Raw genomic sequence first — 17,922 nt, forward strand, 5'->3', positions numbered from 1 at the left:
ACTTCTCCAAGCCCCTAGAGATGGCTGTGCTCACCAAATAACAAAAATACAGGATCCTTGGATGGAATTACTGCTTTTTCTAGTGGGGGCTCTTAGGAGAGGGCTTTGGAAGAGATGTTTGTTTAACATCAGTACCATTTGTACTAGAATCTCACTTCCAACAACAAAAATGTGGAGGTTTGACGTCCAAGTACATCATTTTCCCCAGGCCACCAGAATTTAGATCCTCTTCCTCCTCTTGCAGCAAGATAAATCTTTAGCTACTGGAACCATCACTCCTTCAGGGAGCATTTCATACCCTGCTCAGCATGTCACTGACCTCACAATTTCTCTTACACCTCTTTGATGCTACTGATGAATATTTTCTGTTTACTTTTTTTATATAAAAGAGATCCCAGAACAGCAGCTACATTCACCATTGTCATTGGTCAGGGCCTCCCTTTCACCACCTGAAATGGAGCCTTCTGACTGCTTTTCCACCCAGACCATCTGTGTGTATTCACAGGCTCAATTTAACCCAGATAAATACAATAAGTACATCAGGATTTTGGAGAAAAAAAGCCTAACAAATAGATTTGGTATTTGTACCCTGCATCCATTTACCAGCAGTCCAAGTGGACAGGGATGCACTGTACCCTGGCAGCCTTTCCCAGCATCCAGGGGCTGCGCCGCATCCAGGTCGATTTGGTCCATAGCACTCAGTGTCCCAAATAATTCTCACTGAAGTGACACATTTGAGCTTTTTCCCCCTCCAAAACACCACACAAACGTATTTCAATCCACGTATTAGGTCACTCCTTTCTGTCTTGCCCTTGGGGTCCCCAAGCAAACCCTAAAATAAGAAAAAGCTCTTTTGACACCCAGTTTGGGGATGTGTTTGAAGAGAAGAGATACTTTACTCCTGAGCAGAGAGAAGAAAGGTGTGTGTGGGTCTGAGCTCGCCCCTGTGGAAAACACGGTCACACGTCTGACAACACTAAACTGGGAAAAGCCACATTGGGACTGCGAAGGGACAATTCAGCAAATGCACGAAAAAGGAGCTGTGCCCATTTGTGGGGTGTTGATAGAATCCTTCCCAGCCCTTGAGGAGCGTTTGGGAAGCTCCACAGCAAGGCCTTGCAAAAGCCCTGACTCCTCCCCCTCTCTCCAGCTGGAGGAAGAATCTCTTGTCCCCACTGGAAGGTGCTGTGATGTGATGGCCGTGTAGGTTCGTGGTAGCCAGCTGTGGCTATAGAGGGCTTCCAAACCTGTGGAGAGCTCTGACCTGGGGACAGACCACGGCACAGCACAGAGCCTGGCCCAGGTTGGCCAGAGAAGCTGTGGCTGCCCCATCCCTGGAGGGGTTCAAGGCCAGGTTGGAGGGGGCTTGGAGCAACCTGGTCTGGTGGGAGCTGTCCCTGCCCAGTGGAACTCTATGATCTCCAAGATCCCTTCCAACCTGAACCATTCTATGATCACATGTTGGCAGAGGCAGCATCTTGGATCACATCCCATCCTCTTGCCTCAACACCTACGGCACCAAGTCCAACTCCAAGTGCAGTTATTCACGGAGCGCTCAGACACACACCAACAGGCACCAACAATAGGTAATTTGGCAGTGATCAAATCTCTAACAGAAGGCCTCACATTTGAAAATTAGGTCAATAAATAGAATTTCTTCCTACTGAAATCCTGGCACTCAAATACAGAACCCGTTATCCAGCTTCAAAACAAGATAGCTCCTGAAAGAAGTTAGGAGAGGGGAAAAAGAGGGGGAACGTATTGACATCTAAAAACCCAAACGTTAAGAGTATGAAATTATGGTGTGACAACTTAAGAGTTCTTCTCTATGGTCTCCTGCGCCTTGGCAGCGCTCATCTGAAACTGCGGCACATAGGGCACAATGGCTTTATACTTAAGGCTACTTTGGATAAAGGCATCGAAATTAGGAGGCGTACGCTGAAGAAACCCCACGTCTTGGAGTAGATCTGTTGTGTGCAACTGACACATCACCCCGGAGCTTTCTGTTAAAAAAACGTGATTTTCTCTTTTTCCCAACGACGCTATCCCAAGGTAACACAGGCTCCGCTCGGGACTGTCCCCGTCTGGGAAAGTGTCATCCTGATCTGAAGGCTCTGAGAATCCCTCTGAGGAAATAAGGGAAAGGGAAAGAGTCTTCCCAGGTGGATCGGGTAACAGGAGGAATGCCCCTTTTCCCACCTCCCAAGAGCTGCTGGAGAAGGTGCCTGTGACTAAGGGATCCTCAGCTGGGAAGCAGCTGTCAAATAAACTTCGTAGATTCAGTTTGTGTTCGTAAAGCCCACTTGATCTGGAATGACTGATAAGTGTAGCATATTTAATATCGGACTGCCTTGGCATTTCTCTGCTGGTTTGGTCGTCGCGGGAGCCCTCGGAGAAGCTGCTACTGTGGAAATGGCTGCTAGAGCAAGCAGAGTCCCGTTCAGAGTCTTGAATATTTGTAAACATGGAATCAATCACTAAAAAATCTTGCGTGTCTTCTTTTTTCAAGGCTTTAGTCACACTGATGTCTTCCAGCACTATTTCTGGTTCCAGAAGAAGAGGCTCAAACGACAGCGCTTCCCGGTGCTTGATGAAAAGATGCTCAAAAGTTTCAGGCTAGAAGAAAAGATACGTTTTAATGCTCATCTTTTAGTTACTTAATAGCTTTATTTCAGTATGAAACTACTGATTTTAAGAATCACAGTCAAAAGCCCCATAGTTTTAGTAAGAGTATACAGTTGGAAATCCTCAAAACCACATTTCTTGATGTCTGTGTGTAGATGAAAACTGAGGGACAAGACAAGAAAGTAGGGATCTGTTTGCCAGCAGCTGAATGAGCCCCTTCATTTCAACATTAATAAACACACACATATCATTAAAAAAAAGTAAGTGCTTTACAAGACAAAGGTCTTACATCCACAGATTTCCTTGGGTTTTAATTAGAGTGTATAAACAATAGCCTTAAAAATGTACATGTACAGATTTCCTTGGCTTTTTAATTAGATTGTATAAACAATAGCCTTAAAAATGTACATGTGAACTAAAGTAGCTTTCCTCGTTAGGATTGGATTATTTAGCATCAAATTCAGCCTTTCCATAGTGTTTTTAGAGCACTCCCATCTGAACAGCAGCTGGATGTTTGAACTGCACTAAGAGAAACACACATTTATTTTGGAGAAATGTCTGCTTTGCTACTATCTAATATATATGGATATAAAATACACAACAGAACTGACAGCAAAACTGGCACTCCCAGCTACAAAGGAAAATTCACTTGAAAAAACACGCATTTCCTAATGAATTCAAGACAAAACAAATAGATACAAAACAGATTTTGTGTATATTAGCAAACCATATTTTACGGCGGGAAAGCTGCCAAAACAACTAGGAACATGTCAAAATACTGAGACTAGGATACAATTATAGAAAAGAGTAAACTACCTTGCATATCTCAGGCGAGTGCTTTGGGCTAGATCAGCTGGCACTAACGCCTGTGCCCTCGCCTGGCACAGCTGGTCTCCCACTGCTTCTGTACTTGCCCTACACAACTCCATCTTCCCACACTGGAACCAACCTGCCCACTTCCCACTGCCTCTGTGCTTGCCCTACACAACTCCATCATCTTCCCACACTGGAACCAACCTGCCCACTGGAACCTCTGCTCCCCTTCAAAATGGTGTCAGAAACCACATATAAAATTAACCAGTTACTGAAATGAGCCGTAGGCTGCTGCTGTGCTGCACGCATCAAGCCAGAGTAATCACAATTTATATTGCCTGGTGAAAGCTCTCTATGTTTGAATTGAAGAGGATGACAGATGCTGCGGTGCCAAAGAGAACTAATATTCAGTATATTCATCCAGTGTACACTGCCCACAGCAGCAGTTTCAAACGGAAATCTTTCAGGAATCTTTTTAACAACCAAAAAACCACGTTTCCTCCTGATACACCTGCCCTCCTACAACCAGCAGCTGGTTTATCCCGAGTGGAGATGGTTTATGTTCCTTCCAAGCTCAGCATCTGAGCACCATGGAAAGCATACAGATAATACTGCCAGAGAAGATTAAATACATAGAATCATAGAATGGTTTGGGTTGGAAGGGACCTCAAAGATCATCGAGTTCCAACCCCCCTGCCCTGGGCAGGGACACCTCCCACTAGAGCAGGTTGCTCAAGGCCCCATCCAGCCTGGCCTTGAACCCCTCCAGGGATGGGGCAGCCACAACTTCCCTGGGCAACCTGTTCCAGTGTCTCACCACCCTCAGAGTAAAAAATTTCTTCCTGAGATCTAATCTGAATCTTTTTTCTTCCAATTTAAAACCGTTTCCCCTATCACATGCAAAGGCAGGTATTTCTTTTAGAAATAACAGGCCAGAAAGATTATGAGGTTATTATAGATTATTGTCTTAAAGATTATACAATGTCAAACTCTGGGACCATGAGAAACTTTGCTGGTACAAAGTGGGTAAAGCCCAGCAAAGACTCTGCCTTGTCACTGCCCATCACATGGCAGCTCCCAATTCACGTGCCCAAGGGAGAGGCAGCTTAGTAACCGGCAGAGATTTTGGCCTTTGAGACACACGTGGTACTGACTGTGGTGCATGAGCAGCACACCTATGGGATTCTGCAACTGATTTATTAATTGCCTGGAAATTTAAACACATCCCCCCTACATTCCAAAGAGGTGTTGGGGTCTGGTCCTGACCCATTTCCAGATATTTAGCTTTTTACTGCCAAAAATTTAAACACCCCCCCCACATTCCAAAGAGATGTTGGGGTCTGGTCCTGGACCATTTCCAGATATTTAGCTTTTTACTGCCAAAAGAACCACTGTATTGGTAATTTCAGAGGCTCCACGGTGCTTTGGTCAGTAATTCAGTACAAATTCAGTAACTCAGAGTTCAGTACTGCGCAAACAGCAGCCAGACCCAGGGGCTGTGGGGGAAGAAACATCCCCAGGCAAATACCCACCTTCTGAAAATTAACTCCTTGCGCCCAGGAGCAGTTCTTGGGGTTTGGAACATCTTCCCAAAATAGTTTCTTCATTCTGAAATATGAAGGCAATTCTGGAGTTGGTACCATTCTCCCAGATTCTGCACTGCTGCCCTTTGCTTTTGCGATGTCAGAAAAGGAATCTACGCCATGTTATTTATCCAGAAACACTATGACAATGAAACAACCTCCCACGAAACTCAGATTTTTTTTCAATTGGCTTTTACTCCAGCCCTTAGTTTGTGATGACAATTAAATATGGAACTCTGTGTGCACTGAATTTGCAAAGCACTCTATGCTCGTTAACTTGGCTGCCAATCACTCTGCCAAAGTAAGGAATATGCGGTACAGGCTGAAGTGATTCTGATGCAGTGTCTTCTTCTAAAGGCCACCTGGGACTTCAATATGACAATGACCAAGTTACCTTTGGTGCGAAACCAGCAACGCTCCAAGCAACAAAACTGAGGTTGAAATAATTATTGGCAGAACCACCGAGAGGCTGGCGTTATTCTCATCTTCATATCCACCTGGAAATGAAAGGAATTCAGATAATAAAGCAGTCAAATAATTTGTTGGTGAACAAGGAGTTTGCAATAGGGAAATAACAGAAACAACAGCTTAAGCACACCAAAAACTTGATAAACAGTTTTATTGCACATAACAGAAACAACAGCTTAAACACACAAAAACTTGATAAACAGTTTTATTGCACATCAACAAGCCTTTACCTTGAGAACAATTAAAAAGGAAGGAGCTATTTTAAATACTGAGGTGACTCCTCCTCCACCCCTGTGGGAGGTGCTCACTGATCCCTCAATACTAAGAAATGAAATCAGAGCATATGAAATGAAAGAATAATCCACAATTGGAGAATGAAGAATCACAGAGACCTGGGATCTCAGCTGAAGTTGGATGCATGGGAATTCAGGTCCCTCACTCAACTAATCCCAAAAGAGTTTTCAAATTAAAGCAACTGAAGTCTAGATCGCTGTTCACAGCTATATTACCATTACTTTATTATTGACTTTTTTTCCTGATAATATACTGAATTCTGCATTTGAAGTATACTTTTACAAGCTCCTATTTCATGAACAACAGAGAGAAAGATCCTGTAAGTCACCTTTGGCAAACTGATCCGTTGCTCTGGATTTGCCAACCCCTCCAGCAAACACAGGGTACAGGCTGAACTGGTACTTCTCAATCAGAATAAAGTGATCTGGAAAGAGGAAGTCAGATTTTTTGAATCAAAATTATTATCCTCCTTTTAAATAATTACCTCCACAGAGGCTCAGGGTCACATACCAGAGTTCAGATCAGCCCACAGAGAGGGGAATAACGAAAGCCATTTTTTATAGATACATGCTTTAATATCAAAAGATTAAAATTAATAATCTATACTGGATAATCTAGCATTATTCTATTCTGGAATTCACACCTTTATGGAGCTACTGTAAAAATTTCTAAGATTAAAACCAAAATGCAAATGGAATGCGCATATTAATGGAGACAATTAGCTAGTGCACTCAGTATTCCAGAACTAATTTTATTGCATTGCCAAAAAATGAACATACTCCTGAGCTTCTTTCTATGTTAATCTGATTATTAATGCAAGAGTCAACCCTCTAACCACAGTCAAGAATTGTTCTACTGGTCCTTAACTGAAAAGCCATCAGGGACATAGAGGGGGAAAAATGACTCCAAGAGGTCAACAACGCTACATTTTTGTGTTCTGTAACAATTAACATAATGTATTATATTTTTAAGTGCACACTCACCATAAATATAATATTTACTAATATTTGGAGGAACTCGCACCCATTTCATCTCCTCTTCTTTGTTAAGGTTCTTCCATTCAATAACAAAAGATGTTAGCACATATATTGGAGGTGAAAGTGTCCAAACCAAAACCACACAAGTGCTGTTCACGGGGTAAGCACTTTAATCTGATTATTAATGCAAGAGTCAACCCTCTAACCATAGTCAAGAATTGTTCTACTGGTCCTTAACTGAAAAGCCACCAGGGACAGAGAGGGGGAAAAATGATTCCAAGAGGTCACCAATGCTACATTTTTGTGTTCTGTAACAATTAACATAATGTATTACATTTTTAAGTGCACACTCACCATAAATATAATATTTACTAATATTCGGAGGAACTCGCACCCATTTCATCTCCTCTTCTTTGTTAAGGTTCTTCCATTCAATAACAAAAGATATCAGCACATGTATTGGAGGTGAAAGTGTCCAAACCAAAACCACACAAGTGCTGTTCACGGGGTAAGCACTGAGGGACTCCACTACACTCACTGCCAGAACAAGGAGAGAGCAGCCACAAATTACTTGCACAGGAATAACTGCTGTGGTTTCAGCACTTTATCATTTACTTGCTTCATTATCTTCTATAAAACAAGGCCTGTTCTTCAGTTCACATAGGCAGATGCATTTCTCTTTAAGCCAGCAAAGCTCAGTTTACACCAACTAGTCCCAAACATTAAATAAATCAAGTTTCTTACCAGACATCAAACAAATATCCTGATTCTCATGCACACCTCCTTAATTATTGCTCCTTAACTAAAAAAAATATCAACAGCTACTGAACTGTCAACATTTAGCTAACAAAGCACACACTCAGAGCCTTTAAGCTAAATCCTATTGAATCTAAGTCATACACCAAGATAACAATCCAGTCGGACAAACACTTCCCATCACACCTGCTTCCAACTCCAGGGTTTCCAGAATATGCTTCTACACAGCATCAGAAAGAATTGTATCCATAAAAATGCTTTAAAAATTGCATTACAGCAGTACGGTTCCAAGAAGAGACAGCACTAATGTCTCCAGAGCATAAATCTGCATATGAACGTTACACAATTCAAGTATTTAAAATAAAGTTTTGCTTTTGAAAATGTATTAGTTTTATTAATTTGCTGTTTTATTAATAAAGCAGAGCGCAGCCGAATGAGTGAAGAGGCCGCAGAGGAAGTAAAGCCAAACCTCTGAAAACTATGTACTCTGGCAGCCCATCAGGTGAGCAGCCAGAGAAACAAGACCACATTCCATTTTGGAAACAACAAAACATTCCCCAGCAGGAATGCTGGGTGTTCCCACGACAAAATAGATGAAAGATCAGTTCTACAGGAAGATTTTAGTTTTATTTGATTAATTACTTTCTCTTCTGTCGGTGGAAGGAAGAAAGCCCAGTTAAAGACAACTCTTTTCCCAACCCAAAGATCATTAAGATTTTCATACGATGGAATTTTCATTTTTCAAATAGCTCTATTGGCAAGATACAGAATCTGTTTCCCAAATACAGCTGAATGAATCATCATAAAACATTTTTTATTCTAACAAAGGGAATTTTATTACAAAGAAGGCTTTGTCCAAAAGCATCACAAAGATCCCTAGCAGTTTCCACATCTCCAAGTAGTTACTGAGCAGTGTTCTTACCTGTGCTCATTTGCTTTGATAGAGTTAAATTAAAATTAATTGAAGAAACTCCAATGGAATTCATGGCTAAAATTGTAACGGTGTGTGTGTCTTCAGTCCACGGAAACGAAGAGGTGGTGCCATTATCAACATCCTCTGACCACGTGGTGTTTCCTGATGTCTGATGCTTTATAACGTACCGGCTCACGCTGCACAGTGAGCAATTCTTCAGCAGTGGCTGCAGCAAACATTGGCATTAGCTCATTTCCCAGGCTTTGATTTCAAAAAGCAACTGCTATTTGGGCAGAAGGCGCCGATTCAAATTTAAGAAAACACAACCCAATCAAGATATTCTATAGGCTGGCTACTGTCCTTTAGCAAAGTCCATTTAAAGCCTTAATTTCTTCTGTCACCAAGAGCTGACACACTTCCTTGCTAAGGGAGGGCAGGGGGGGAAGACGGAAATACAGACTTTCTACTTTTCCTGTAGGAACTCACTGTTTTATATTAGTATTTTTCAGGACTGAAAAACCAGAACAGACGACTCTGCATCCTAAACACGGACAAACAGGAGCAGGCAGGCACTGATGTACTTTTTTTTTTTCTCCCCTCTGTCCTGTATTCACCTTTTAACACAGCTTTGCCCAGTTTACAGGCAGTTGCAGTGGTGTTTATACAGGCAGCTGCCCGGGAGTCGGTGGCACATCCTGCTCAGAGATCTTGGCAGCTGAAGAACACATCTCATTGTAACTTACAGTTTTTGATTCCGTGTTAATCTTTTTTTCTGAGTATTAGAATAAATTGCATTTTAAGTCCCTGTTTCATAGCATTTGTCTAACTAACACTGAAGTGAAGGGAGTAAAGTACCAGACAGGCTGACTGAGCAAAGAAGACAGAAGTGTCTCACCTGGTATCACAGTATTAGGATCAATATTCACCAAAAAACTCTAGTATTAGCCAAGGAAGAGGCAGGAACACCAAAGAAGTCATATCCCAAATGCCTTGCCTACAAAGTCCCAGAAACATCAACTGCTTGTGCTTATCATACTCCCTTTTTGGCAATTTCCCCCATGTATTTTGGATCAAAGTGAAAGACCAAGATGTAATTGTTCTCACCTTCCACAGGAGCGTAACGTTCTTCTGCCTCCTCACCGGATCTTCAATAACAATCCTCCAAAATTCAGGGCCTTGTAAGGGAGCTGTAGGATTACAGAGTTGTAAAAGAACGGTGGCACATCTCAGCCTGGCACTGGACAGACCATCAGAGCGTGCTCTGAGACCACACGTACCTTTGATATCTTGTACCAGGGTGTAGGCTGGTCTGCTCCAGTTGCTCCAGTAACCCGGGCCATCCAGTTCTCTGCACCGCACCTGAACAACATACTCCACGCAGAGTTTCTGAACTTTTATCACAACTGATCCTTGTGCATTTGAAACCTCATAAAGCTGTAACAGAAGTCAAAACACTCAGAGTAAGAACAAGGAATTCTTCTTTAGGAAGAATTACTTTACTGAGAGAGTGCTCAGGCACTGGAACAGCCTGCCCAGGGAGGTGGTGGAGTCACCATCCCTGGAGGGATTTAAGAAACGTGTAGACATGGCTCTTCAGGGCATGCTCTAGTGCCCAAGGTTATTGGTTTGTGGTGGGGTGTAGTGTGTGGGGTTGTGGGTGTGGGGTTTAGTTGGTGGGTGGTGGGTTTGGGTTTGTTGTTTTTGTGGTGGTTTTTTTGTTTTGTGGTGTGTTTTGTTTTTTTTTTAATGTGGTTGGACTCGATGATCTCGGAGGTCCCTTCCAACCACTAAGATTCTGTGATTCTGTGAAAAGGCTCAGTTAGGCATCTGTGAAAGCCAAAATTCCTGAAAATGAATCGAGTGAGAAAGTAGCCTTTCTATTAACTATAATTGGTAATATTTCTTTGCTAGATAATGCAAATGAACATTTGCAAGTGATTCACAATCCACAAATTCCACCAAAAAACAGCCAGCACACCAAATGCCAACACTGCAACAATTCAGGCGTCGACCCAGAGGCAAAAAGACAGTACCTCCCATGAAATTTCCTTCCTGTTCAGGGCGTACCGAATCTGAAATTTAAGCTCGTTGTTTGTAAACATTGGGTTTGTCCAGCTCACGTTCAGCAGCCCCACATCCCTGGTGATTTCTGCTTTGACGTTAGAAGGAGGAAGCGGCTTCACTAGAAAATTGAAAGAAAAGAAAAAAAAAAAAAAAAAAACCATGCTACTTATCAATACTCTTTTTTTTTTTTTTTTTTTTCAAATAAAATGATTATTCCCTAAGAAAATTTTGATATTTCACCTAAGGGGTTTTTTTTTTTGGTGATTTTAGTTTTGGTCAAAATTTGAACAAATTTTCCATGACCAAAAAAAAAAGCCATGGGCAAGTTTCAGTCCATTTAATTTTAATTTAAACCACAATAGCTTACATTGGTGCTAGCACTTGGTACCTTCACAGTGCTAACAGAGAAAGATGCAGCCTGTCACTAAGGGGTGCACCACTGTGGGAAGAAGTGGCACACATGGCCCAGAAAAGCAGCTCCTATAAAGGATGGTGACAGACATTCTGCTTAGTGACACGGTTTAGTGATGGTTTTTATCAGAGTTAGGTTGATGGTTGGACCAGATTATCTTAAAGGTCCCTTCCAACCTAGACAATTCTATGATTCTATGAAATATTACATTACATTTTTATTTTATTAATAGGAAATTCCACCAAAATTGAGCTTCTTCAGCAGATTGCACAGGAACGTCACAAAGCCCTAGTTTGTTAACAAAGTTAGAATCAACTTATTTTGACTAATCAGATGGTGAGCGAGGGGATAACAACAAAAAGAAAATGAAAAAGGCTTTAAATTGTGCCCACCACAGACCAACGCTACAGCTGCCAGGCTGACAAGGTGCCAGGATCTCCTGGCAAACGGTCTAAGTGGCAGAAGAAGGATCCCTACCCACCAGCTCTTGCACTACCCTCCTTTCTGACACCCAAGGCCCCCAATACTCCTCTGATGATCAAAAAGGCACAAACAGCTTGCTCTGAACTAGACCAGAGCAACCTTGAAAACCACAAGGCCACTAACTTAACAGTAATAATAATTCCAATACCCCACTTAACTACGACACACTGAACTTTGCCTTTCCTTCCCCTGACCTTCCTTTTTACTTACTCTATTTAAACTTTGACATGCAGAGGATAACTTGTTTTCATTTGTGTTCTCTGCATGTATGTTTCTCCACACACATAATAGATGTATTTTATTATTCTGCTTTATTTCATGCAGCACTTCTGCGGTCTAGCTCTCTCTACATATGTCCACATTTGTGTCCAAAAAATACACAGTCCAATGAGTGCTCTGAGTCATCAACCAGACAATAAGAATTGTTTTGCACATTTTGCAGTGTTTGAAAACACTCAAACACTCTTCTTGCCTCTTGCTTTTATACAAATTTAAGTGCTTTATGTGAAGCAGCTTTGCAAAATCAGGAACAGTCCCTAGGGTTTTAAATGAATATTTAACTGTGTAAGTAATACATATAATGCTACGCTGTATCAAAGTATAAGCTTAACAACTAATCAAAAGCTTCAGAAAAAACAGATAACCAAGGACCTTGAAAATAAGAGTCTTTTTAAATATAATACTTGCATTTTCTGTGGATGTCTATGCAAAACCCACAAGAGGATAAACATGCAAGACTGGATGTTTCATTTCATAGGTATTAGCTGCAGTTACAATCTGCTCCTGCGCTGAGCAAAACGTATGGAAATAACATTTAATCCAATGGCTTTTAGAAGACAATACCAAAGCTCTTATGTTCTTGTGTTCTTTCCACAATCTGATTTATTTGAAATGCTGTGAAGTAGTACTGTGCCTACACCATATAAGGAATGAAATCCAAGGTCACAAGTGAAGAAAGACGTGCATGGATCTTGATTTACCCACATCTGCCGGAACGACACAGGTCGGTGAGGACTCAAGTGTTCCCAGGAAGTGTTTAAACTCTATCCACATGGTATAGCCAGACAAAAGAAAAATAGGCTGAAACATGCACTCATAAGAATGATTCTTCTGTAAATGGCATTCTTTCACCTCTGATTTTGGAGAAGTACTTGGAAAGTCAGAACAATAAATTCTGCTCCTTAAAAGAGGAAAGGAAAAAAAAAACAACGTTCAGTTAATACCTTGCAACTACAACATTGCAATATAGAACTCTGAAGGTAATTAAAATAAATGGTGTCACTGGAACCATTGGGGGGGGTTTGATGATTGTTTGGACAGATCTTGAACTCAAGCCTGCACTAAATGGATAAATAACACCGTGGCGTTAAAGCTTTGGCTTTTAGCCTTAAAAAGCAGGACATGGAAGGCTCTCCTTAGTGCAAAATCTCTTGATAACAGATTAACCACAGGAAGGAACAGGTAGGCCAAGAGCAGGCACCTCCAGGACGTGCAGGGATCTTGACTTACCCACATCTGCTGGAACGACACAGGTCGGTGAGGACTCAAGTGTTCCCAGGAAGTGTTTAAACTCTATCCACATGGTATAGCCAGACAAAAGAAAAATAGGCTGAAACATGCACTCATAAGAATGATTCTTCTGTAAATGGCATTCTTTCACCTCTGATTTTGGAGAAGTACTTGGAAAGTCAGAACAATAAATTCTGCTCCTTAAAAGAGGAAAGGAAAAAAAAAACAACGTTCAGTTAATACCTTGCAACTACAACATTGCAATATAGAACTCTGAAGGTAATTAAAATAAATGGTGTCACTGGAACCATTGGGGGGGGTTTGATGATTGTTTGGACAGATCTTGAACTCAAGCCTGCACTAAATGGATAAATAACACCGTGGCGTTAAAGCTTTGGCTTTTAGCCTTAAAAAGCAGGACATGGAAGGCTCTCCTTAGTGCAAAATCTCTTGATAACAGATTAACCACAGGAAGGAACAGGTAGGCCAAGAGCAGGCACCTCCAAACACTCATAAATCAGGTTACTTGAGTGGTATGGATTAGCAATACACGTAGCAAGGCAGATGTCCAGCCAAGAACTTCCTCCTGCCAGGAATATGACTTTCAAAGTATCAGCTGGTGTCCAGGGAAAAGCTGCCACGTGGACCAATTGGACATGCCCAGAGAAGTCTCCAGGAGATGGAAATCCCATAAAAACAGCAGTTCTGGAGGGTGGTATGAAAATCCCACATACAGCCAGTATCAAATCTGGCAACAGAAGGGAGGAGACCTGGACTCTGGATAAAATGGCACCGGATATCTTATCGGTGATGGAAATTTTTGCAATTTCTCCTAGTTTCTGCTAAGCTTGTGCACAGCTCAGACTTGTGGTGAGAGCAGCCAGAGAGGGTACTAGTTATTCAGCTGAACCACAACAGTTACGCTCAGCTGAATCTCTCCCTGTCAACGTAAAAAATACTGATTAAACTGGTGCCTTGTGCTTTGAAGGTTTAGCTCCCCATTCTCTGTTTTTCCAGCGTGATTCTGTTTCTGTTGGCAGCACCGACTGCAGAGGAAGATGAAGTAACAACCCAAGCAAAACAAAACACCAAGAGCAAAGCTATCACACCAAATTACTGGAGAGCATTGGATTTCACCTGCAAAATGGAGTTGCATCAGTAACTGAGAAGAATAGCTGCCCGCTCCTGGAAAACCCAATGCAACACAAACTTCCAGCTTTCATCCTGACGACCTGTCTCTGTCTAAGCAACTCCAATGTATATATGGTGCCTCTTACAATCAAGCTTGGGCAATTAAATCAACCATTTCCTTTGGTTTCAAGTTTGTAAAACATTCAAGTCCTTTCTGTATTTTTGTTCCCGATATGCAATAGAATGTTATGCAAATGATACTGGTGTTTTCAAAACTATAAATTTTTTAAATGTCTTATACTTTAACTTTTTAGGAGTTGCTGCATTCATGTGGTTCCCCATGATTTATTGTTTTTATTTTTTATTTTTCCTCTTTCAGATCCTACTATTAACAAACACAAAAAAAAAGAACAGAAAGAAAGATCACAATAAATACTAGCATCTGGGAAGCATTTTCAGCCTGTATGAATGTTCACTCTTTGATCTAGCAGGGACGCTGTAACAAATGCGCAGATTATCACCTCCTATTAGAAAAAAAAACATTTCTAGCTAAACCTCAACAGTAAAAAAAGTGGGAATAAAAACTATGGCAAGAGAAGCATGGGTTTTATTTCAAGCTCCCTGCCCAGCAGTACACTTATGATATTCATATTTGTGAAGACAGTTGAAACAAAACCTGCCTTAGCAGTCAGCGAGTCACTAATCCTGCCCTAAAAGTCTCCCTTTGAAATCTCAAACATTCCAGTTCTTACTTTAGTCCACAAAATCCTGAGAAATATTCACCTGGGTACTATGATTGTTCAAGACTTCACCTCCAAGAGAGAAGACAATCCAACTCTCCAAAGAGGATTAGGCCCTCGGGGCTGATTTAAGCTTGTTGGCCAAAACTTTCACATATTCAGTCCAGCAGAGCAGGAAAACTCAAGATTTTTTTCTCAGGAAGGGTTGTCTGTCTGTCTGTCTTGTTTATAGAAAGAATAACACCCTTCTAGGAAACTCTCAAGCTCAATATCCTAGTAACTCTAAGGGGTTTTTTGGTTTCATGGTTAAACAATACTATCACAGGCAATATTTGTGTACATGAATGAAAATGAGGATGATCATAAACCGATTTAATGATCAGTTTTGTATTTTGCAAACAATAATGTGTTTGCCCCACAGCACACCCCAGCTCTCCTGCTCTGGCCAGAAGACAGACAAAATTAAACCAACCATCTGAAAACAAGCTCAGCCAAAACCAAAAAAAACTGAGAAATGCTCTAGCCACCAAAGATGCCACCTTCATAAAGCAATAATCCCTTTGTTGAGCTAAGATTTTATTCTCTCTTTATAAGCAAGATTTTTTTCCATCTGGAATTAATTAAATTCCATCCCTGTATTTTTATCTGCTGCCTGCACATAGACAAAAAGATACAGCATTAGAGAAAAAGCAAAGATTGAATGGAGACTTCAAGAGGTCTGAAGTCCTACCCTCGACTCAAAGCAGGGTCAAGCTAAACTTAATTAACTAAATCTGAATTTAAGTCAGATGAGGCTGCCCATGGTCTTGTCCAGTCGAGATCTGAAAGTCTCCAAAGACAGATTCTACCACCTCCCTGGTAGGGAGTGCTCACTCTCACTGTGAACACTTTTTTCCCTTATTTCCTTACAATTTGTAGATACGAGCAACTAGATGAAAAATTTTTATAACTGATCCAGGCAAACACATCTTTAAGAAACTGGCTTCCAAACTGCATCTACAGGTTTTATAATGCTGAAAAATGTGGTAAATAGAATTCACATTACATACTCAGGTATCTGCGGTCCCCTTTCTGCACATGTAGTTAACACCCCTGGAGCTCCCATTGGGAAAACAACCAGCTTAAAGAAACCAAGCACATTTTGTATTTCCATCTATTCAGAATTGTTTGCTGTAATAGCATTTCCAGAGCAACACCTTCCAACCATAGAGAAAGCATTAAAAGCTCTACATACCTGTAGTATCTTAACTGCAAGGAACTCCCCAGGAGCAACGTGTTTGGGTTGGCAGACCATCTGCAAGTCATTTTAGTTAAATACCCATCCGTTTCACATGTGATATTAATATTCACATCTAATTAAAACACATTGAAAGGTAATTAATAAAGATATGATTGTTTACATGAAAATATGCATTACAAGTCATAACTGCTCAATAAAAGCTAACTGGAGTTTAAAATGGAAATATTCTGACCTGACTATCAAAATGCACCAAAATTATAATTCAAAATCATCTGGAATCTTACCTACTACATATAATTCAGCGTATCTATGATGACATTCCCTATTTTGATGACAACAGTACAATGCGTTATAGAAGAAACTTCCTCTAGGTTTTGTTGCTTTCAAGTTGAAAAGAGTAACTTTGCTTACGCGATCATTCACAAGCGTATACTGACTTTCTGGGATTTCCTCTACTAAATTCAGCCACCAAACAATCTTCTTGGACACTACAATCTTGGTTTTGTTTTTATAGATGCAATGAAAGGAAACGTTAGAACCAACACTGGTCAGTATCTTAGGAGGGAAGTACAGGACTTCACCTACACAGAGGGGGAAAAAAAGGAAAAAACATCCATTGAGATTAGAATCTGAACAAAAAAAACGTAAAAGCACATGTCAACAGAAATATATTATTATTATTATTATCATCACCCAGTTGTATTTCTATATTTCCTACTTCTTAATTCCTATTAACAACTGTAAGGGGAGAGGGGCAGAAAAGAGCCTTTGACTATCTCCCTCCATAACAGGTATTTGTAAATTCTGATTAAAATAACCTTTAATATCCCCAGGCAAACAGGAATTAAAAGAGCAAAAAATCACTGGAGGGTACAGGGAAAGCAATACACAGCAGCACAAGGGAAACAGGGAATTATACGGGCTCCTCTAAATTAAATCTTGGGAAACTAATGCTGCCTTTTACTCAGCCCACTTTTTTAAGGCATCAGGTCAGGTTATTTAAATACCACAACAAGTACTTGCAATCTATAAAGGGTCAGCTTCTGTAACTCATCTCACAAACACATACACCACAGATTTTTAAATTGTCCTCAGGTAAAAATGAGAGAAGATCCAAGTAAGAGAAGAGCTATGTTTAGCTTTGGAAAAAAAAATAAATAATCTAACTATTTGAACCCTGCAAGGATGTTGAAATCACACACCAGCTGAAGTGATATTGGAATGCAGATTTTGAAAGAATTGCTATTCAGAACTGGAGGAGAGGGGACTGAAAACAAAATAAATTAAAAAAAAATAATCAAGCTTTCCAGTAGTTACTAATCTTGCTCCTACTGAACCCGGCAAGAAATGAGTGTCCCAAAAACTTGTTTTACAATCTCAGCGGTGTCCTTATTACCAAATAGTAGCAGTGATACGTAAGTAATTCACCTAGGAATAAAGACACTGAATTTGCAATGCATGTAAACAGGTCAGGTACTATGGGAAGCTCCAGGTGTTTTATACCTGCTGAAAAGGAACAGTTTGCCAAAGATCCCTCTGTGCTGCTCTCGGGTTTGGCACAACAGGATTATTTTGCTGGTGAGATATACCTTTAATACAATTACACATCCCATAACAGGATTGATAAAAAATAATCTAACAGGATCTGTGGCTCCTGTTTTACATCCATATTTCTCACCACACTCATAAACCCTCTCTGAAAATATCAGTATATGTGTATGTGAGAGAGAAAATGTGTATTTAGCCCCCAAACATTCTGAAAGCTATACAGTTATATGCAAACATTTTTTTATTATTATTTTTATATATATAGATATAAATGCAAAAGCCTAAGGGCCAGTTAGACCTCTAGTCATATAACCAGGCATCCTGCGCTTCACACATACATTTTTTTTATTTTTATATATATAGATA

General features: G+C 40.6%; 1 protein-coding gene across 1 annotated transcript in view; it reads right to left on the reverse strand.

The window, feature by feature from the left end:
* Positions 1-1,582: 1,582 nt before the first annotated feature.
* The window catches only part of LEPR (leptin receptor), a 37,250-nt gene continuing 20,910 nt past the window's right edge, over positions 1,583-17,922 (reverse strand). Inside the window, exons 9-20 of the mRNA XM_014937133.1 lie at positions 16,293-16,589; positions 16,003-16,120; positions 12,898-13,097; positions 10,463-10,611; positions 9,707-9,863; positions 9,534-9,616; positions 8,439-8,655; positions 7,115-7,297; positions 6,112-6,207; positions 5,416-5,518; positions 4,971-5,046; positions 1,583-2,616 (exon numbers count right to left, since the gene is read on the reverse strand). Of these exons, the coding sequence (XP_014792619.1) occupies positions 1,813-2,616; positions 4,971-5,046; positions 5,416-5,518; positions 6,112-6,207; positions 7,115-7,297; positions 8,439-8,655; positions 9,534-9,616; positions 9,707-9,863; positions 10,463-10,611; positions 12,898-13,097; positions 16,003-16,120; positions 16,293-16,589 (2,483 nt within the window). The 3' untranslated portion in view covers positions 1,583-1,812. The remainder of the gene's footprint in view (positions 2,617-4,970; positions 5,047-5,415; positions 5,519-6,111; positions 6,208-7,114; positions 7,298-8,438; positions 8,656-9,533; positions 9,617-9,706; positions 9,864-10,462; positions 10,612-12,897; positions 13,098-16,002; positions 16,121-16,292; positions 16,590-17,922) is intronic.

This window comes from Calidris pugnax, unplaced genomic scaffold (genome assembly GCF_001431845.1).
Source record: "Calidris pugnax isolate Ruff unplaced genomic scaffold, ASM143184v1 scaffold29, whole genome shotgun sequence".
NCBI lineage: Eukaryota > Metazoa > Chordata > Aves > Charadriiformes > Scolopacidae > Calidris > Calidris pugnax.